This window comes from Sycon ciliatum, chromosome 1, assembly GCF_964019385.1.
Source record: "Sycon ciliatum chromosome 1, ocSycCili1.1, whole genome shotgun sequence".
NCBI classification, from domain to species: Eukaryota; Metazoa; Porifera; class Calcarea; order Leucosolenida; family Sycettidae; genus Sycon; species Sycon ciliatum.
In genome coordinates, this window is record NC_088643.1 from 13,673,053 (window position 1) to 13,694,438 (window position 21,386).

Consider the following 21,386-nt stretch of genomic DNA (forward strand, 5'->3'; position numbering starts at 1 on the left):
CGCGCGGACACTTGCCAGGCAGTAAAATAACAGAACAAAATGCGAATGAATAACATCGGGACAAGTCCATTCCGAGTTCATGCTACTAGCTAGTTCCTCGACAAACCCCATTGCTGCCATTCTAGCCTAGGGCCAACGTATCCGTACATGGTCAATATTTGTTTCGGCGAGCATTACTAGCGGCACGCAGGGGAAGGTACAACGCTCTTGCTTACCATTGGATGGCATTCCGACTACAACTGCGACCAGTAGCGACAACCGGACGGGTCGAACATTCAGCTGGCCGGTCGGCCGACAACGGCAACGCTCACTGAGGCATTCGGAATACGCTAGCTCATAGCTTGCGCTTGACGATTAGTGAAGAGACTCGCCTTTCACGACTATGCCGGCGAAGAAAGAGGTCATATTGCAGGTTAGTTTGCAATCTCGGATACTCCTCGGGACTCGCTACCCCTGAAGAAGTGACTTTTTTGTGGTGTTCAGAGGGTCAATGCGCTGCTGTGCATGGCAGTGCGTTTCCACATGCACCGTGTACCGGGCTCTCACTGCAAAGCAGTGGAGTTCAACTGCTATAATAATTATTGGCCAGGAGGGTGTACATGGTGTATGAAGGGGTGTTCCCGGTACCGCGGATTTTTGTCAATCCAGTCCTAAATCCAAGGGGGGGGGGGGGGGATCAGCCAATGACAGAAAAGTGTATGTGACTATATTGTATTAGTAGAATTTTGATAAGAAACTTCCATTGGGATCAGAAAAGTGCACATAGTACATCCAAAAAACTTCTTATCCTGGCATACTTCAGTGTGTGTATTTGTGGCGAGAGAGAGAGAGAGAGAGAGAGAGAGAGAGAGAGCAGGAGAGAGAGAGAGCAGGAGAGAGAGAGAGAGAGAGAGAGAGAGAGAGAGAGAGAGAGAGAGAGAGAGAGAGAGAGAGAGAGAGAGAGAGAGAGAGAGAGAGAGAGAGAGAGAGAGAGAGAGAGAGAGAGAGAGAGAGAGAGAGAGAGAGAGAGAGAGAGAGAGAGAGAGAGAGAGAGAGAGAGAGAGAGAGAGAGAGAGAGAGAGAGTCACTCAGTGTGTGTGTGTGTGTGTGTGTGTGTGTGTGTGTGTGTGTGTGTGTGTATGTGAGAGAGAGAGAGAGAGAGAGTGAGTGTGTCAGTGTGTGAGATAGAGATAGATAGAGATAGAGAGAGAGAGAGAGAGAGAGAGAGACTGAAAAAGAGAGAGTATGGAGCTCCCCGGCTCCAGACTATGTCAAATTTCAAAACGGTACGGAATGGCGGAGCACAGGATGTTGGTATGCATACCCGACTCCTAGCAGCGAGGCCCGTCAACGCAGGTGATATGAACGACGTACATGTGACGCTGGAGCTTTCATAAATGCGGTGCGATGATTGTGGTAATCAGCGTTCACAGCAATACACAGGTTCCGTGATGTGTTTGTGTCACTGGCGCTGTGTGTGTGTGTGTGTGTGTGTGCATATGCACAGCACCAGCTGAAGAGTGATGATGACTACCATAAGATGCTCAGAAAAGAAGGCCTCACAGGTAAGATAGCAGTGACCCATAGTACAGTCAGACCTCGCTTATCCGGTCCTCTTTTTTTTTTTTTTTTACTAAGGCCACAGCTTCCAATCATGACATGCAAAGCAGCGGTGCAGCATCGCAGGCATGAATCGTGGACGTGGTGACGGGGTCTGATGTGCTCCACCGACCTAGGGTCTCGGCTTCACTGCACAGCAAACGCGTCGAAAGAAAACGGGGGCTATCCGGATCCCTCGCCACCCGGAAGAAAATAGCTGGTTACATATTTACAGCATACGTGATGCATCCAACACAGCCGGTGTTCGGTTATCCGGTTCCCTCGCCTATCCGGATATTCTTGTGGAAACGGATGTGTGGTTAAGCAAAGTGTGACTGTACTATCATCCTGAGGGAGAACTGCATGATTGATTTCACCATGGCACAATTACATCAGCTTTCTTAGGCAGGGTGCGAAGTGCGACGATACAGCAATTACGATATTATGTCTGATTGAACGTTTGAAACGGAGGTTACAGATCTGTGTCCATGGTGGCAAAGGCACAATAATGGAGAATGCAGTCCGCTAGCAGTCCATTAGGGTGGCCGTGCATATAGTACTACAGTCTGGGAGAGAAACAAGCAATCACCCCATCCATACATACCTAGCTGAAAGGCCCACCGGAACCAGTCAAGTTGGAGACCAACACATGTTTACAGCTGAGGAGGTCATGTGTACCCACTATATCACACACAAAGTATGAACGGCTATGGCATGGCCGGACCGTTCAGAACCTGCCTCCGGTGGTCCTGCTAGCTGCATGTACATGGTGACATGGATTTGCTCATTCTGAGATAGGGTACTAAACGCATGTGCTCTGTGTGTGTGTGTTTGTGTGTACGTGTGTGTGTGTGTGTGTGTGTGTGTGTGTGCATGTGTGTGTATGTATGTGTGTTTGTGTGTGTACGTGTGTGATTGTGTGTGTGTATTTGTTTGTGCACGTGAAGTGGTGGATGTGTACGCCAAGTGGTGCGGTCCGTGCAAGGCAATCGTTTCTCTGTTCAGGCGCCTGCGCAATGAGCTTGGTGACGACATGCTGCGGTTTGCTCTGGTAGGTTTCCCTACAATGTAGTCCTAGTGTCTTAAACTGCATTTCAACCTCAACCTTTGAGCAAACTGGACTGTCTCTGGGTCATGTGGCATACAGTAATGACTTTACTGAGTGTGATATTTCTACATGTAGGGTGAACATGTTCTGAAATGGAACCAGCTTGCTGTCTAAGTTACAGTATTGCGTATACACTTTGCCTATGTGCCTGGAAAATGCACTGCTGCCCCTCTTCCTTCCACCGCCGGATAAGCCTGGAAAACACATTGCTATGCTACAACAGTTTCTATGGTCCTGCACTGTGTATGATTCATGCTGTGTGCAGGCCGAGGCAGATGGCATCGAGGCACTGAAGGAGTACCGTGGCAGGTCGCAGCCAACGTTCTTGTTTGTCGCGGTGAGTGCTGGCCGCATGGTAGGCATGGTCGGGCCCAGTGAATTTGTTTACTTAGTAACTAGTAACTAAAGCTGTTGAATCGTGCATCACGTGACTTGCAGCATACATGTACGCTGCATTGGTTGAGCTGCTGTTTGATTCCCGCCCAATCAAAGCACTGTCGTCAGGATTTGATCGACTGTTGAAACCTGATCAAGTCATTACCGGGTTCAGCAGACACCTGGTCTGTCCGATCACTATTCTTTGGTACCGAATGTGTTGACAACTTGCAGTCACAGAACATGATAGGTTTAGTACATGGCTGGTTGCTGAAGCCAAGTACAGTATCACATGTACAGTGAAACCTCGTTAGAAAGAACACTGATAACTGATAAGACAAATGTTTGCCTAAGAAGAACTAGTATTCGTAACTGTATTGGATAACTGTATTGGATAAAACCCTGTGTATTCACTGGGTAAAACATATGGATAAGAAGAACTCCCGTTATTGCGAACAAATATCATCGGTCCCTTGATGTTCGTCCTAAAGAGGTTTGACTCTACTTCAAAGAAACATAATTTTGTACAAGTATATTGGTACATGAGTGAATGTCCCATTTGGCTGTGTGTGCTTTTGTATTTGTATTTGTATATGCGCATGCGTGCGTGTGTGTGTGTGTGTGTGTGTCGCGTGCGTGTGTGTGTATGTGTGTGTGTGCAGGTACCAGGACCAGGTGTATGTATGTAATAATGTATGTATGTGAGTGTCCTTGCTCATGCATTACTGTCTTGGTTGTTTGTGCTACGGTCTCTAGACTGGTGAAGTGTTGGTCAAGGTCATCCGTGGCGCGGATGGGCCTCTCATCGAAAAGACAATCGTCAACGAACTGAAGCAAGAGCACATGGCTTTGGAGGGACAGGTCGACAGGGCTGAGGTAAGGATGCTTCAATGATTCAATGTGCATACCGCTATATGTACTTCAAAATATATGTAACAGCTGGATCTTGAAAAAGAATAGTTCGCCTCTTTCTACACAAGTATAATGATACCATAATGAACAACTATTTATTGCTTCGAATTATAGATTTGAATTTGTACGTCGTGTTCTTCGTTTGAGACTTTGTTTACCGTTTTGTTCTTCTATCTCTTCTCTACAGTGTACATACTGTTACTGTGATGTGTGTTATTCATTTGTTTTCCGCTGGACAACATGGGTGCTTTGCAGTCTAAAATTAATGAAGTCCATTCTACATGTCTACTAGTCTCGGTTTATCCATGAGTGTCTATAGCAGCATAGACTGGAATGGACTTCATTGCAGGTGTTAGCTCCCGGCTAAACATGCAGTCCCCTTACGACTCGTAGAAGACGTTTTTTATAGCTTCATAGTATTATGATAGAAGTAAGGGATATGGAAGATTAAGAAGTACGAGAGAGGAGAGACAAGAGAAGACGGGAACCACTGGCGCACGCGCTCTTTCTATACCTGATGGATTCTAATTAGTATGGCAAAGGAGCGGGAAATACGAATGATGAGCACAGGGTATATTGTACTGTATGGATGTCTTAGTATAAATACACCGCTTACACCTCAGTGTTACACAGGACTTTCAACTTGAAGTGAAGATGACATTTTGGCTGTCTGTTTGTGTCGATTTCTCATACACGCACGCCCACTGTGATCAGTTCAACGACACCTTCTTCGAGGAGCTTGCAGCCAAGCGTGCTGCAGAGGAGGCTGCGGCTGAGGCCGAGAGGAACAAAATCGGTAGGTCTGTCTCGCGAGGCTGTTCACACACTAACACCGGCGTTGTCAACCCAGGTTTTGCATTTTTAAATAGAATGTTATTGCACCGGCTGTGAGTTTTTTGTTTGATTTTCTGGGGTACTAGCTGTGCTAGTACTCGTTAGCAACAACCCGAACTAGCGCGCACGCTGCACTGCATTACTCTTTGCTGCCTTCAAGACTGACGTCATGCGCTTTGCTTTGCTGCGTAATCACAAATGGCACTCAGCCCGTTTTGCTGAAAAGAAAACAAATCGTGCTTGCCCTGTTGTGTTCCTCCAGACAGCAGATCGTGCTTCCGCAGTGTTGCTTTTCCCACCATCCCTCCCTATCCAACTTATTCACACAATCATTATGATTATCGTACCCACTGATCGGGTCCACTCTCACAACTGGTGTTATCTAGCTATTTGCTGCAGCTCTGCCTTGAGCTATATTACATCCATTTAGCATTGCAGCTCTACGTTGAGCTTACAGCAGCTCTACTTTGAGCTAACAGCAGCTCTACTTTGAGCTAACAGCAGCTCTACTTTGAGCTAACCGCAGCTCTACTTTGAGCTAACCGCAGCTCTACTTTGAGCTAACCGCAGCTCTACTTTGAGCTAACCGCAGCTCTACTTTGAGCTAACCGCAGCTCTACTTTGAGCTAACAGCAGCTCTACTTTGAGCTAACAGCAGCTCTACTTTGAGCTAACAGCAGCTCTACCTTGAGCTAACCGCAGCTCTACCTTGAGCTAACCGCAGCTCTACTTTGAGCTAACAGCAGCTCTACTTTGAGCTTCAAACCAGTTGTTTCGAAACCAGCACCCCTCAATCCAAAGATGCCGCTTTGTTGACTTGTTTGTGTGAGGGACGGGGGCTAACCTGTATTTTCCCTGATGAAAAGGCATGAAAGTATACTGGTAAAACTTTCCAGGTGTGTGTCCTTCTTATCGGTATTACTGTCACTTAGCTTGCCAATCCCAAATAAGGATGGGTCCTGCGGGGCTGTAGCAGTTGGATTTCAGGTGGTCCAGCCGAATGGGATACTTGACCGAAAAGAACATTTAACTTAATATTGACGAGAACATGAATTACGTGGGTCAACTTTTTCGAAATAAGGTCCGGTCCTGGCCAGACAGGGTGCTATGGCCCTCAGTATCCTGACAGTTTGTGTAGTGCAGAGGATGAGAGGTTTACTACTGGGCTGTGAGAGAGCTAATTCTCGTCACTGTAGTGACTGCTTGACCTATCACATGTGTGACCACGTGCCTCATTGTTTTCTCCTGCAGTACCAATCCGAAAGCAGCTCGCGCTCATGGTTCTGAAGCCGGACGTCTTGCCGGAGCAAGCAGAAGAGATCGTGCAGAAGGTGAGAGGCAGAGCCAGAGCCCGGCGAGTGTACAGCTCACACCTGTCATCTGTATAGATTGGTTTAACATCTATCACATGACCATAGAGGACAGCCATGTTGGTACCTACTCCACTCAACCCCTGCATCTATGGGTCACATGCTGTCGGCCATGTTGTCTCCACTGTCCACATGACCTGATCACTTTCTGCACAACTTTAGTCACATGACCAAGATGTGAACACCACTCTATAGCTTACCGTATCAGCGGTGAGCTGTGTCGGCAATGTTGTTCCCACCCCTGAGTGAGTGTGGGGAGTGGGCTCAGTTCTCTCCCAAGCAATCCCACAGCATATGCATCATGTTCCCGTCATTGAGTTTTGCGGGGACAGTCCACTGCAACCATACACACCTTGATACCAGCTCTGCTTAAAAAGGCCATGAACCGGTGTAAGGCCATACAAATGTACTAAAACAAGTTGTGCCTGCCAAATACGGGACAGCTTGCCCCACGGAATGCATATCTCCCATTTCCGTGGCACTGCTTGTGTTGGTCTGTTGGCCTGACCTTGCTACTGCCTGTACGTGTGTGCATGTATGCATGTGTGTGTGTGTGTGTGTGTGTGTGTGTGTGTATGTGTGTGTGTGTGTGTGTGTGTGTGTCTGCATGTGTGTGTGTGTGTGTGTGTGTGTGTGTGTGTGTGTGTGTGTGTGTGTGTGTGTGTGTGTGTGTGTGTGCGTGCATGTATGCATATGTGTGCACGTGCATATGTCTGTGTTCATCGGTGTGGTGATATGTGTGCATGCACAGACAATTGATGCTGGATTTCAAGTACTGAAGCGCAAGGAAATGACTTTTGAACGCGAAGTAGCAGAGGAGCTGTTCTCGTCATTGAAGGAAGAGGTAAAGACACGGACAGCAGAATTCAGACTTCAAGAACAATTAGCACTGCAACATCTTTTCCCTGATAATGCCTTCTTCCTGGGAGGAATTTGCAAGACAAGTAGAATTTGTGTAGCCCAGGATGGGACGCGCACGTGTGCGCGTGTGTGTGTGTGCGTGTGTGCGCGCGCGGGCGCGCTGTAGCTTGCTATTGCAACACTCATACAAATATCCAAGACGGCATCACATAAAGATGTAATTTTCATGCAAGTAATGATGCAGCAAACAGGGAATAGGAGAGCATAGCTGGGTCAATTTACTTGCCCACTGTGGCTACACTGAAGTTTGCATGCAATGCTGCACACATATTGCCAATGATGGAATTTCAGGGTAAGCAAAACAAAGAAAACAGTGTGTTACAAAACGTTTCTGTTCGCATTGCCTATTGTTGCCAACAAAGTCCCGTGTGTGTGTGTGTGTGTGTGTGTGTGTGTGTGTGTGTGTGTTGTGTGTGTTGTGTGTGTGTGTGTGTGTTTGTGTATGTATGTGCGTGGATGCTTCAATTTTATTGACTTTCCTTCCGGCACCCATCACAGAGCAACTATGAGGAACACATCGAGCACATCACGAGGTACGTGCAGCAATGTTCACCACAACACCGCAGTCACACGGTTGTGATCACATACAACTTGAGTACACATACGCTGTTAGGAAGCAATGGCAAGCTTTTTTCACTCCGCTGTTCATGTACATATACAAACGGAAATCCGGTGAAACAGAAATATCTCAACCAGGGAGTAGTAAAATACCGGTATTTTACTACTCCCTTATCTCAACTCAGAGCTTCACGCTCAAAAGCAAGCGTCAGGAGAGAACATTACACATGTATGTATGTCATGCTGTTGGGCTTGTTTTGTGCAGTGGTCCCAATGTCATACTGATCATCACCAAGAAGGGCAAAGTGGAGAACTTGATAGCCGACCTGCGAGAAATCGTCGGGCCCATTGACGTCGAGGATGCACAGGACAACTATCCGGAGAGGTCAGACTGATTTCCATCCCGTTCCCATATATAGAGGTTATGCGATGACATCATACACTGCTATAAAGGAAGACAGTTGAGTGGCAAACCGGGAGAAATGCGTACTGAGATGCTGAAAGCCCTAATATGGACGCCAGCTGAGTGGCAGAAGTGATTTTATTGACTTCTGAGTGGCAAAAGTGATATTTTATTGACTTCTGAGTGGCCGCTGAAAAGTGATTATTCTATTGACTTCTGGCTGAGTGGCATATGTACTACGATGAGTCATTCGAATAACCTCTATAGGGTTCACTCTAAAAGTAAAGTTTGCACGTCCGCGTTACCGCCGGCTATACAGACAGTCCGTGCGCCAAGTTCAAAAAAGGCGTCTAAAAGTTGCACTTTTATTTGCAACCGCGGGAAATTTGAAGACGAATTTAGTGACATACCGAATTCTTCTCAATTTTCGACAATTGGTTACCTTGAGAATACAGGCTTATCCTCCTATATCGATTGCTTTTGCGCCGTTATCGTGTTAGAAGGGTGAGTGATGAGCACATTTTCGAAAGTGCACCACGATATTCGACATCTCACGTCGTTGCGGTGCCTTTTTGTTTCTCTTCTCAATTTCCCATTTCGTAGATACGTCGCAGGAGATTGTGGGCCGTCTTATTTTGCAAGGCTCTATCTCTGATAAAACTACGCGAATGGGCGGACAGATGGTGTTGCTATAGGCCAGGAAGAAACCACGAGTGTCCGCACTGTGACCAAGTCCAAATAGGCCGCCAAAGCCAGGGCTCGAAATTGCATCCTGACAGGCAATGCGGACCATGTGTAGCCTGCCAAGATGTTCCCCTTGATGGCAGATATGCCCACCCCGAGACCACGCAATGCTGGGAATATGCACAGCATCCTACAATACCACGAAATGCATGTATCTGCAAGAAATGCATGAAAAGGCTCATAAATCATTCAGCAGAGCCAATGCCTGTCACTGACAACGTGCAGCCTACAGAAGCAATGCCTGCACAGCATGTTGCAGCACCACCACCAACACCTGTACCCGTACTCGCAACAACACCAGACTGCTCAGTAGATGGTTGTGACTTGCCACGGCATGTCACAGTTTCATTACAAGCAGTAGAGCAGTAGACTTTCATTACAAGCATTAAACGATCAGCCAGCGAGTCTCTGCAACCGGCATAACATGCAGCTACATGACAGCAACAGGCCCACATGCACCATGTGCAGCGCACAAATAAGGGGTGTTAATTAAGCGTAAATGTCCGAACGTCGGAGTCGTTCAACGTCAGCTGCACGCTGAGCGTGGTCTTACGGTCACCGCGGATAGTGCTTTTTGCCTAGCCTGTTATAAAGGCCAACTGGATATGGTGGACAGTCAGACTACTGACTTCAAGCTGGAGAGCCTGATGCAGAGTATAACAGACGAAACGCACCAGTGCACCTCACCCGAGGAGTCCGCATTGTTGGCAACAGCAAGATTCATCTGTCTTGAATTCCTCGAGAACCGTTCTCTTCTTCTGGCAACGGCTGCTGATTTCTTCACCTCTTCTTTACCATCCATCAACTGCAACAACCGGTGGCTACTGTCCAGCCTTATTTCGAAGCTTGGCACTCATCTCAGCCATGGGTCATATGGTACCAGTAAGAAACGAGGTACGCTCCTGTACCGTACAGGGTGTGACACAGTTCTGTGCTTATACAATTCCCTCGCCGTTGCACGATCCGAGACCCTGAAACACAGAGCACAAAATGAAACCCAGCACACACAGCACACAAGCCAACCCAGTGGCCCATCATCCTTCGTGTCAGAGCTGTCGGCTGCAATGCACTCACAAATCAAAAGTCAAGCACAAGAATTCAAACACAAAGAGCAGAACGTTCTAACTTCACTGTCGGAAATGAAGCTGGACGCAGTGGTGGATAGTGTGGACAGTGAGTTGTGGGGAAACATTTGGCTGATGATGTACGGCCAATCAAAGTCAGAAGGAAGTCAAGCATCCAACCACCGTGCAAAGAGGATCAGGTGCTTGTTTGTGCTATCATGCATGATGCATGCAAGCACACCAGCATGCACTTACCCTTTCCAGCTTGTTCTTTCGGATTTTGTGGATGCACATAGCAATTCCAGCGAGCTCATGCGAGTATCAGCTCGAGCCGGCGCAACAGCAGGTGTCGACTCCTACAAGCGATATCAAAAGACCATCATTGATAAGAAATCAGAGCTCGGAATGAACAGTGAGATACCTCGCGCAAAGTTCTCCATTGCAACAGTGGATAATATCGACAAAAACGAGCCAGGCAAGCGAATGTACTGCGGAGACCAATCAAGAGGCTTTCATGGTACATCTATTCAGAGCATCACACCAAAACCCATCAGTAGCAATATTGTCGCGTGCAACAACATACATGTACACCGAGTGCCACATCAAGGATTCCACTGTGCATCACAGCCTGCCAACACGAGTGAACCACAGGGTATGCGAGGCAGGTCCCGTGCAAGAACAATGATTGAAGGCCAGAAGCCACAAGTCGACCATCAGAGCACGCAGAGACACTTACCTACACCCCAGTCACAGCTGGATGATGCCGTTCAGCCTGATTGGCCCACTGGACCTACAGTAGTGTAGTGCTGTTGATGACGAGCGCACAAGACCATCTACAGAAAGCACAGAGAATCCAGAAAATAGGGCAAAAACCTGTGACACAACTATCACACATGATCAAGATAAGGCTGCAAGCACAGAATGTTCAGTATGCAACACCCAACCAGCGCCAGATGTGCGCGCGTGCGTGTGTGTGGTGTGTATGTGTGCGCGCGCGCGTGTGTGTGTGTGTGTGTGAGTGTGCATATGCGTGTGATGCTGAATTCGAAGACACATGCTCTCACAATGCATTCGCATATGCTGCGGACGCTGAGTCTCCAGCTCTTGTTTTGTTTCAGGCCCTGCACTTCTGTGCAGCTGTGCTAAACTACATAAAAAGTTTCTTTGACTAAGTACTCCATCTATAATTATGTAATGAACGTCCTACCATCTGACCATGGTACATACAAAAGAAACTGTTCAACAGACTACCTTCAGCCAGAACTTTAGCAAACTAGATTAGCAGCCAGGAATACTGCTGGATTTTGATTAAAATCTGGACCCCAACCACACGACTTACATAGAAATTCCGTTTAGATGTCGAAGACACAACAGCAACGGGACTAGTTTGCAATGTCGAGATGCCCAAGGAAAATAAGCAGCCAAAACGTCCTTGTTCAAGCACAATTACTTTAGTGCAAAATTCCACACAATTCGACAAACCTCCACGAAATTGTGGGCCGCTCCATTTTGCATAGCCTGATTGGGATGTGCTTTGGGAATCCAAACCCAAATATATCTACCTTTCGCTTAGAGCATAAGCCGAGAGTGTCCGATTATGCTATCCACTCCAGCACGACAAGCAAGTTGATGGTACGATTACGACGAAAAAATATGTAGTGCAAACACAGGTCTTCATGGTCTACAGTTGGGCGCAACGAACCTCAGCTAAAGTGCCATAGGTGACAAAGGGACATACCTCAGCAGCAAACCAAGTTATGAACAAGGATTCCTCCAGCACACGCCAGTTCAGGTCCAAATAAGGTTGCAAAATACCAACAAAACAATTGTGTCGTCGTCATCTTTTTGCACCTCGATTTTTCCCGCGGTTGCAAATAAAAAACAGGCTACTCAAGGGCTTGGCGCACGGACTGCAGATTCACTGACTGGACACGAATATCTTCTAAGAGCTTTGCGATGCTGACCAGGCTATACCGTAGCGGCTGCCAGTGGCCAGTCCACCTGTTCTGAATGCTGTGATGCAAAGGGTGTAATGCCAGCACAACTTTCAATGCAATGCGCACAGTAGGCAATGATTGATTGCTACCACTGTCTTCTGCGCCGGGGTAGATGCCTAAGGTCTAACGTTGTGGCAGAAGATTAGTCAATGCATTGTAGCGGTTTTTTTTGTGTGTTTTAAATCGGTGAGTCCCAGCAGTGCCTTTCTCTTCCAAAGTGAACCCTAGGCGCTATTTGCCCAGAGAAATATCATGTGCTGAGTGGGAGACTGCCTCTTGCCAGTCATGTGGAAGAGCACCCGATAATCTGCCGCAAGATAGCAAATACATGGACATGCATAAGCCATAAGAGGTGCACTGGGCCCAGCAGAGGACATTGGTGCACTGGGCCCAGCAGAGGACATTGGTGCACTGGGCCCAGCAGAGGACATTGGTGCATTGGGGTTGCTGGATGCGTGTAGTCCATCAGTACACTTGACAAAATACTAGTAGTGACGTCATCAATGGACTCGCTAGGCCGCAAGCAGCAATGAACAAAACCAAAGAGTTCGAGATAAGTGAGAGAATAGAGAGGGGGAGAGGCGATTGAGTGCTCCTGTTGGCGTTTGGCAATCTAGGACGAACGTTTTCTTTCCTAGCTTTTATCGTGTCGTGTGACGGTGTGGATGTTCATAATTGAGTTTTGTCTATATACACACATGTGTTGGTGGGTGTTCGCTTGTACGTGTGCATACAGCATCCGTGCTCTGTACGGCCGCGATAAGATCCGCAACGCTTTCCACCTCAGCTCGTCAAAGATCAGTGCTGAACGGTAGGTTGTAGTGCGGCTGACATCCAGACATGCGCTTGACTTGATAGTATTATGGGGGTTGTAGTGATGGGTGAGCAACACTAGCAAGTAAAGCCTGTGTCAAATCATAAGCCACTCCGGCCAACGTCGCTTACCAAGCCTTTCCGGGGTTCATGATTCTTTGGCTGTACTTGATATGTTTTCCAACAGATCTTGATTGTTGTACTCCAGTACATGTAATGATCTTAGGTTTAGCTTTTTCTATATTCCCTTTGTGCTTGTCTCTTTTTGTTCTGGTGTGTCCCCTGGACAGGGAGATTGTGAGTCTGTTTCCCAGGTTCAAGGCTCCGTGGATAGAGGGCACGGCACCCGAGACCCAGCAGGCTGTGCTGGTCATTGGTCCAATGTTCGTGGAAAACCAAGGTAGCCACTGCACTTGCATCTCTCTTATCCAGCGGGCCGTGACCCGGCACTGCCCCTAACCTCAAAATGTCCAAAGCTCTGAGTCGCATGCGGTTTAATGGGGACTGAAGGCCAGAGATCCAGCGCATGACGTCGCTTGTGCCACACATTTGCATGTCATGATAGGAAGCTGTGGCCTTAGTAAAAAAATTAAAAAACACAGTTGGCGAAAGAGTAGCAAAATCTCCACTAAAACTCGCAGTTTGGAGAGATTTCAGTGCATGTGCTACATACCCCACTGGCCATACTGATCTGTACTTGCCAACCAATATTACAGTGAAACCTGTGTAAGGCGACCGCTCAAGGGACCTTACGAATGTGGTCCCCGTGTTGCGAATTTGTATTACGACTATGATTTACGCATGTTGTTGTATTTGGTTCTTGTCTTGTGGAGTCCAGTGTCTGATGTCATATATGGTCTAAGTGTACGTGCGAGTATGGTGTGATGTGTGACGTTTATGGTATGTGGTGCATGCAAGAGTGTACAGCTGGTCTTCTTATCCAGGTTCACTTGACAGAAAGAACACCCCTTGGTCCTGGTTGTAGGGGTCTCCTTGGACAGGTGGTTGCCTTCAAGTATCAGAGTGGTCGCCTCATCAGGGTTTACTGTATTCGGATGGGAGAAGTTTGCAGTGTTCAAGTTTGTGCGTAGTGCATATGTAGGAAATATGGGTTTGCTGGTTTGCTCTTGTCTGTTTGTCCTTTTCCCTCGCCTAGCTTCTATCATTGAGCAGTTCACGGACAGCAATGCGTGTGTACTACGACAGCGCTCCGTGCAGCTGGAGCAGGACGACGTGGAGACGCTCTACCCCGACTGTCAGGAGAACGCCAACATGGAGGAGATCACCGCGCACATGGTCAGGTATGGGCTACGCGTGTGTTGGTGATCATTCATGTAACACAGATTATTAGCCTAGAGCACAGAGCCACGGCTTTCCACTAACAGGGGCGTCGGAAGGTATTTTAGTGGTGGTTTAGCGTGTGCGCTAAGCCCTGTTAACGAACGTGGAACATCTACCACTCATACTTAGTCTGATGATCATGCATCTGATTATGATGTCATTGCTATACATGCGCATGCGCAGCGCGCGCCACTCTCCCACGCGTGCTTTCCAAATCTTGCTTTAGAGAGAGAGAAAGAGAAAAGAGAGACTCCTTTGTCACTTTTGTTTTCCGACGACTTGACTGTTCACTGGTTTGTCCGTCAGTTGTCAATTTCCCCTTCCCTCCCAACCCCATTCGACTGGGGATCACTATCTCTCCGTCACTGTCACCATAATTTCCTCAATAACAGTGTTAGTACAACTCTTGTCAATATACTTATATCGGGTGAGGGCAGTCTATCTCCGCAGCTGGCTCATTTCAATCACTACCGGTCGCAGCTCCTGCCCACGGCAGGCCGACCGTCTCTCGTTCACACTCTATGTGCTCCAGGTCACAGCTCCTGCGCAGAGCAGGCCGACCTGTCTGTCTCTCTCTCTCTCTCTCTCGCACACACTATGTGTGCACCGGGTCACAGCTCCTGCGAAGAGCAGGCCGACCTGTCTTTCTCATGCACGCCAGCTGCTCCGCCCAATATCCCTGATATGCCAACCAGAAAACAATGTGTTCTGAGCCGGGTGCATGCCTGTATGTGGAGAGTGCGTTAATGTGGTACGGTCAGCCATCTGGAATACAATTTACTCGTGGGGAAGTGGTGGCTGAGCCGAAAATTTTGGAATTTTGGATCCCAGATCAGTATATTTTGTTGATTCACGGGGTATCTGGGGCAAAACGTGGTACGGTCAATACCGTAGTGACCGTACCGTGTGGGACGCCCCTGATTAAACAAACGTGTCCGTCTCTCTCTGTTGTCGTTGTACATGAGCAATATAAGATGTGAACAAGGTAGTCGTAATATTATAACTACATGAACACTGCCAGCAAAAGTCTCACTTGATCCACGCAGTTGCAACTACCTCGGGTCAAACTGCCCGTTGCATGGTGCCGGGGTATGCAGAACGTACAGCAGAGGGTACCGGAGACAGCATCACATGATTGACAAACATCTTGTGTAGGCTGGTCAGGACCTGTACCGGCACTGGGCTCGAGGTTACAAGGACTACATATGCTTGCCCCCCCCCCTCCCCAGCATGGTGTACACAAAGTTATTTCGCATACTGTAAAAGCAGAAATTTTCGGTGGTGTAATATTTTCGGTATTCTCCAAAATCGGCGGTTCGGTCGAGGGAAATTTTCGGTAAACCCATTTTCCAAGTACATGTAAGTGTACTACTAGTACAGTATCGAAATTTTCGGTGCGTTTTATTTAAAGATTTCGATAAACTTTCGCAAATTTCGCGTTTTCAAGAATTGCACTGGTTCAAGATGAGAAACTTTCGCAATCTCATCTACTCAGTTGGATCTCGTACCGGCAAAAATCAATGTACAGAGCAGTTTGCGGGGATTTATATTCACGAATTTATGATGGTCGCGAAAATAGCGAAATTTAATCTCTAGTGGTCGCAAAATAGCGAAATTTAATCTCTAGCGAAAGTTTCTCACTTTACAGTATGCTGTTCTTGCAATTGCACAATGCTGCAAGTGTAACTCCTCTGGTATCCCGTGCACATTGTTTGTAGTGCTGAGTCTACGCTAGTGCTGCTGGAACATGAGGAGATCATCGGCTTGTTTTCGGAAACTCTTGGCGCGGCCGCGCCGAAGGATGGCGATGCCAGGTATGGATCTGGTGTGTGTGTGTGTGTGTGTGTGTGTGTGTGTGTGTGTGTGTACGTGTGTACGTGTGTACGTGTGTCTGCAGTTTTGTTGGTAGCACAGACGTAGTGCAGGGGGGGGGGGGGGGGTCGTTCGGGAGAGGTGTGTTTGAGAAGGACGGTTTTGGCTCAACTGGAGGGTGACCCAGAACCCCCCCCCCCCCCCTCCTATACTACTCACAGAGTTTGAAGGTATAAATTGAAAAACATGATATGGTTGTTAATGCATGCATCGTTACACACATACTAGCATGGGTATAAGCTATAAGCTCACAAGAGTGTGCAACTCCTGATACCCTTTCTATTGGATTTGCTGACGGCGAAAACTCGCATCACACGGTGTAGTGTTCCCGTTGTGCATTTCCAACCAGTTTTTAATAAGTGGGCAGCAGAGTAATACAAATAGCACTCAGCACGGGTATGCAACTCCCCAGCACGATCATGGCAGATATTCGGATTGCGCGCAAGCTATCCTTCATTTGTGCGTAGTAAGACACGTACCTGAAACATGTCCCAGTTCATTCCCATGCACTTGTTGAGCATTCTTTTAACTATCCTCGCGGTATTTGAAGAGCCAGCGAGGAGATGAAAGTTATAAAATTGCAATGAAGAAGATAAAGTGCGCAGTCATTCTATGTTATCATGCACCTACTAGTACAAACATCATCAAGGAATGATTGGTTGTCTCTAAGAGCGTTTTCATGTGATTGTCATCGGTTAGTATCCTGTATTTCCTTTCCTCCTAATTGATTCCAAACGTTTCTGTCTCTGTGCTCGGACGGACAACACCGCATGCAACACACACACACACACACACACACACACACACACACACACACACACACACACACACACACACACACACACACACACACACACACACACACACATGTACATATGCAGCCTTGGCAGCAAGTCCGCCGGGGAAGGTACAGCAGACTCACTGTGCCTCTACAGCTCTGCGTCTCTTGAGACGGCCGCGCGGGACGTCAACCGCTTCTTCCCAATGCAGCAGACGCTTGCGATCATCAAGCCACATGCAATGGAACGGAAAGGTCGGTGACTTTCTACTACAGTGACTTTTTGAATTTCATCACAATGTGTCATCATTGAAAGGGGGGGGGGGGGTGTCAGTTTGCCTGGCTCTTGCATGAACAGTATTACAGTACTTACTCAGTCATAGACGAAATATAATTCTACAATGATGTCATCATGGAATGTTGATAATTCTATGATGTCACTCGTGTATCTTATTTTCCATTAACGATGACAAGAAAGCTACTTGTCCCCCCCCCCCCCCCTGACAGTCTGACTGTGTTGTGCGGTTCATTGCAGAGGAAATCCTCGAGGAGATCTCCAACCGTGGCTTTGTGATTGCGATGCAAGAAGAGAAGGAGCTGCAGTCGGACGTGGTGGCTGACTTCTACGCTGAACACAAGGAGAAAGACTTCTATGCCAGCCTGGTCGAGGCCATGTGCAGGTACTGTGCTAGTACTAGTACTAGTACTGGGAGAAGGCTATGATCAGGAATACAAGAACAGTGCTGCTCAATGAAATCCAGTCGGGTCACTCAAGTGTGCGCCTTGCATCATTTCTCAGCCCAGTGTTCGCAGGTCTACAATGTAGGGTCCCGCAAGGCCAGGCGCGTACTTGAGCGACGCTACTGGATCTCATTGAGCAACACTGTAGTGTCTTAGAGTCAACCTTGCTAATAACGACTGCGGATATAACGACAATTCGCGAATAACGACAGAATTTCCATGCCCAGAGCGAAGTCCCATCTAACTGTAATACATAATATAATGAGACTTCGCGAATAAGGACACTTTTCTGATGCCCCGCCGAGTGTCGTTATACCCAAAGTTGACTGTATCTGTGCCGTGTCACAGCCGTCTGAAGCTGAAGCGCCCGGCAACTCCTTTGTGTACAGTTATGTGGTCTATTAGAGATGGTGTTTACGAGGGACGCACCTAGTATGCAAAGAGTGCTCCAAATGCCGTGGAGCCAGAGCGTAGTACAGTCAAACAGTGGACAGAAAAGCTCTGTGGGTGTAACTCTGAGCTTCATGGACAACCGTGCAATCACCAGACCACATGTAAGATGGAGTTTATAATTAATAATTATGAGAATTCATCTTTTTCATAGAGAGCTGAGAGCTCTCGCAATGTCGTAGGAATTTCATGGTCACCTAGTATTATGGTCGATACTCACTATTATGCTGTGTGTGTATGCGTGTATGTGCGCGCGCGCGCGTGTGTGTGTGTGTGTGTGTGTGTGTGTGTGTGTGCGTGTGTGTGTGTGCGTGTGTTGCCGTGTGACCTTGTCCACAGCGGTCCGGTGGAGACCATGATTCTGTCATCCCGTGACGGCATACAGGCCTGGAGAGATGCTCTAGGACCCACCAGCACTATTGAAGCGAAGGAGCAGAACCCAGGCTGGTAAGCATCATACCAGTAGCATTAACTGCCAATGCTACGCCACACTTGCTGGGCTACATGTGCACGTAGTATGTACAGTGAAACCTGTCTAAGCCGACCGTCCGCTCAAGGGACCTTAGAACCGTGGTCTCCAAGTACAGGTGGTCTCCTTGCAGGGGCGGGTTCCCCGGAACCCCCGAAATTTCGCAAATCTACTCCTGGCAACCGTATTCGTGTGCATGTGCATGTATCCGCCATTCCGTTTTGACTAAACTGGAACCCCCTGTAGAGATCTTTGAATCCACCCTGCCATATCCAGGGTCATGTGACTTTTTAAAACCAGCCTCCTTTGGTCCTAGCCGCAGTGGTAGTGATCCTTTGGGACAGGTGGTCATCTTTTCAGAGTTGTCGCCTTAGCAGGTTTTACTGTAGTACTTCATGCTGCATCAGTCCACTGTCACCATTTCTGTTCCTCATATTCCTAACTGGTTCCTATGCTTTGGTTCATGGTGTTCCTCACGGTGTGTTCGCCCCACTCTCACCGCCGCAGCCTGAGAGCAAAGTTCGGTGGCGAGGAGTTCGAGAATGCACTGCATGGCAGCGCCAGCGCGGAGGAAGCCCAGCGCGAGGTCGAGCTCATCTTCGGCGAGGGCCTGGAGTTCGGCAACGACGGCAGGATAAAGTCCGAGTCCGAGGAAGAAGGTGAGTGAGAGTGCAAGTGGTGGCATGTGTAAGACGGTGAAGCCTGCCTTTAGCACCCACACTGTACATAGTGGATGGTAATACCGGTCTTTGCAGACATGTGATATTCCGACATAGCAGTTCTGAATAGTAATTTTGTAGAAGCCTGGGTTAGAGGTCTAAACACCAATATCAGTATATGCAATAACATTATGTTTACTATCGGTATAGGAATGGGTTTGCTCCCACACTGGAGCTCACGCTATTCCGCCGACTTGACTTGACACTTGACTTGAAAAGTCGGCGGAATAGCGCGAGCTCCAGTGTGGGAGCAAACCCATTCCTAAAAAATCATCGCCGAAGTCGCAACCACCATTTCGTACTATCAGTATTATGTATAAGTAATACTGTGTGTGTGTATGTTATTAGTTCAAGCTCCATCACATGTACTGGCTGGCCTCATTCATACCAGCAACACGACTCAAAGTTGCCGCAGTGTACTGGCTGGCCTCATTCACACCAGCAACACGACTCAAAGTTGCCGCAGTGTACTGGCTGGCCTCATTCACACCAGCAACACGACTCAAAGTTGCCGCAGTGTTGATATTGGCTAATACATGTTCTCTGTGGAGCTGCATTGTGCTTGTAATTCCCGGCTAAACCTGTGTCACCGGCCAGTCCTTGTGTATCTATTCTGAAGAATGGGCGGCTGGGATAGGGTCTTGGAAGTGCATGCACGGTGTGGAAGTGCTTTCTGTGGCCAAGCACTCCTCCTGAAATCCACAGTGTTCACTCTATGCACTCTTGTGTGTGTGTGTGTGTGTGTGTGTGTGTGTGTGTGTGTGTGTGTGTGTGTGTGTGTGTGTCTGTGTGTGGGTGTGTTTTGTTCCCATTCCTGTGCTGCTGTGAAGATGGTGAAGCTGCAAACGGAGAAGAAGCTACCACGGCAGCAGCAGCAGACGGAGGTGAAACAAATGGAGACGCAGCAGCTGAAGCTGGAAATAGTGAAGAACCTAATGAAGCTGCTGCTGCTGTTCCCGCAGAAGGCGGTGACGTGGAAGCAGCACCTGCAGCTGAAACAAGTAATGAGGCCGAAAACACGCCCGCAGCCGCTGACGAAGAGAAGGCAGAGGCTCCCACTGGCGACAATGGAGGAGAAACAGCAGATGCTCCTGCCGCGGATGGGGATGGCAAGGAAGATAGTGCAAGTGCTGAAGCCAGAGCGGAGCAGGAAGGAGACAAGCCTGTTGAGTCTCCAGCAGCGGAAGCTGGAGGAGAGGAGGCTGCATGAGGCCCAGACCGGCCCGCTTCCGTCCCCCCGGAACTGACTGAGGAAATGAAGTGAAGAAGCTTAGGTTACGAGTGCTGCCACGTTGATCCTATTTTGTTTCACGGCGGCCACGTGACGACAGCCCTGTCGCACAAGGCTTTCAAGTAGCTTCATTTGTGCCTGCAACCACGTTGTGCTCGACGGCAGCACTATTATGCATTGAGTCATGGAGTGAGCTTGCACGTGAACCATACCGCGTCAAAAATGAGTATACTTCTAAGAAAGGCGTTCTCAGCATCGGTTCACAGTGCCCTGCGCCCCTACATGCACACGGGACTCTAGTCTTGCGCAGTGTGGAGCTGTGGCAACGGTGTATACTGCTAGCACGACTTTCACATAATACTGCAAGTAGCTCGGCCAAGTTTACGTTCAGGGGATCTGATTAGAGATGCCACCTTTCAGATTCGTAGACTCACTGCTTTCATGAGATGTCTATTCTAGCTAGGGATTAGGCCACTAAAACAGGCTGTGTCAAATTGGAACAACGTAAAATCTAATAACGAATCTCGTCCATCTTCAAGCAAAACAAAACTCCCAAATCATTACTGGCAGTAAGTACAATGGCATGTATTACATCACGACAACTACCTATTAGGCTGAGTATTAGCTCTCAACGTTTTGTTCAAGTACAGTCATGATACGTGTATAGTTTGCGATGTGGATGTTCTTCTTTTCCTTTTTTTTCTATTTAGGACGTGCTGGCATTATCCTTGAGTTGTGATGTGATATCATTTTTGACGTTCTGCCTGTTGTTGCAACACTGCTGGGCTTCTCTCCAGTTATGAAGTATGCATGTTGGTCTATTTCCCATCCTTGATGCTCTATCTCCACTGCCCTTTAGATTAGAAGCGGCTGGAGCTGGGCAAACTAGTAGACGTAAGTCTAGGAAGGATTTGTCAATAATATTAAAATTAATTTTAGTCCGGTAGTACAGTGTACAATGCTTTGTCGTCATCTTCAATTCACAGTGTTTCGGTTACTTCAAAGAATTTTCAACCTTGATCTAGACTAGAGTGTCATGTCGCGCCTGCAGGTACCTACAATGTAGATTCTGCGTCACGTGGCATCAGTGTGCTAGTACTAGTATTAT

General features: G+C 47.9%; 1 protein-coding gene and 1 long non-coding RNA gene across 2 annotated transcripts; one reads left to right on the forward strand and one right to left on the reverse strand.

The window, feature by feature from the left end:
• Nucleotides 1–12: 12 nt before the first annotated feature.
• LOC135814386 (thioredoxin domain-containing protein 6-like) lies at nt 13–21,298 on the forward strand. Its single transcript, XM_065327498.1, has 19 exons — nt 13–412; nt 1,487–1,544; nt 2,526–2,629; nt 2,952–3,023; nt 3,818–3,937; nt 4,688–4,769; nt 6,059–6,138; nt 6,929–7,021; nt 7,597–7,631; nt 7,922–8,041; nt 12,601–12,675; nt 12,968–13,077; nt 13,834–13,978; nt 15,737–15,832; nt 16,772–16,923; nt 17,204–17,348; nt 18,199–18,306; nt 18,836–18,987; nt 19,878–21,298. The coding sequence occupies exons 1-19, from the start codon at nt 383–385 to the stop codon at nt 20,255–20,257; spliced, it is 2,157 nt and encodes a 718-aa protein (XP_065183570.1). The 5' UTR covers nt 13–382; the 3' UTR covers nt 20,258–21,298.
• On the reverse strand, nt 9,126–11,845 carry LOC135814404 (uncharacterized). The gene is made up of 4 exons (XR_010553186.1): nt 11,350–11,845; nt 10,604–10,700; nt 10,123–10,223; nt 9,126–9,774 (listed from the first exon to the last, which is right to left on the reverse strand). It is a non-coding gene; the product is annotated as an uncharacterized LOC135814404 (long non-coding RNA).
• Nucleotides 21,299–21,386: the final 88 nt, after the last annotated feature.

Bases quoted from the DNA above. Each gene is read 5' to 3' on its own strand.
- LOC135814386 (XM_065327498.1), top strand. From the start codon at position 383: ATGCCGGCGAAGAAAGAGGTCATATTGCAG. The intron at 413-1,486 runs GTTAGTTTGCAA...GCATATGCACAG, and splicing joins AGAAAGAGGTCATATTGCAG to CACCAGCTGAAGAGTGATGA. The intron at 7,022-7,596 runs GTAAAGACACGG...CACCCATCACAG, and splicing joins TCTCGTCATTGAAGGAAGAG to AGCAACTATGAGGAACACAT.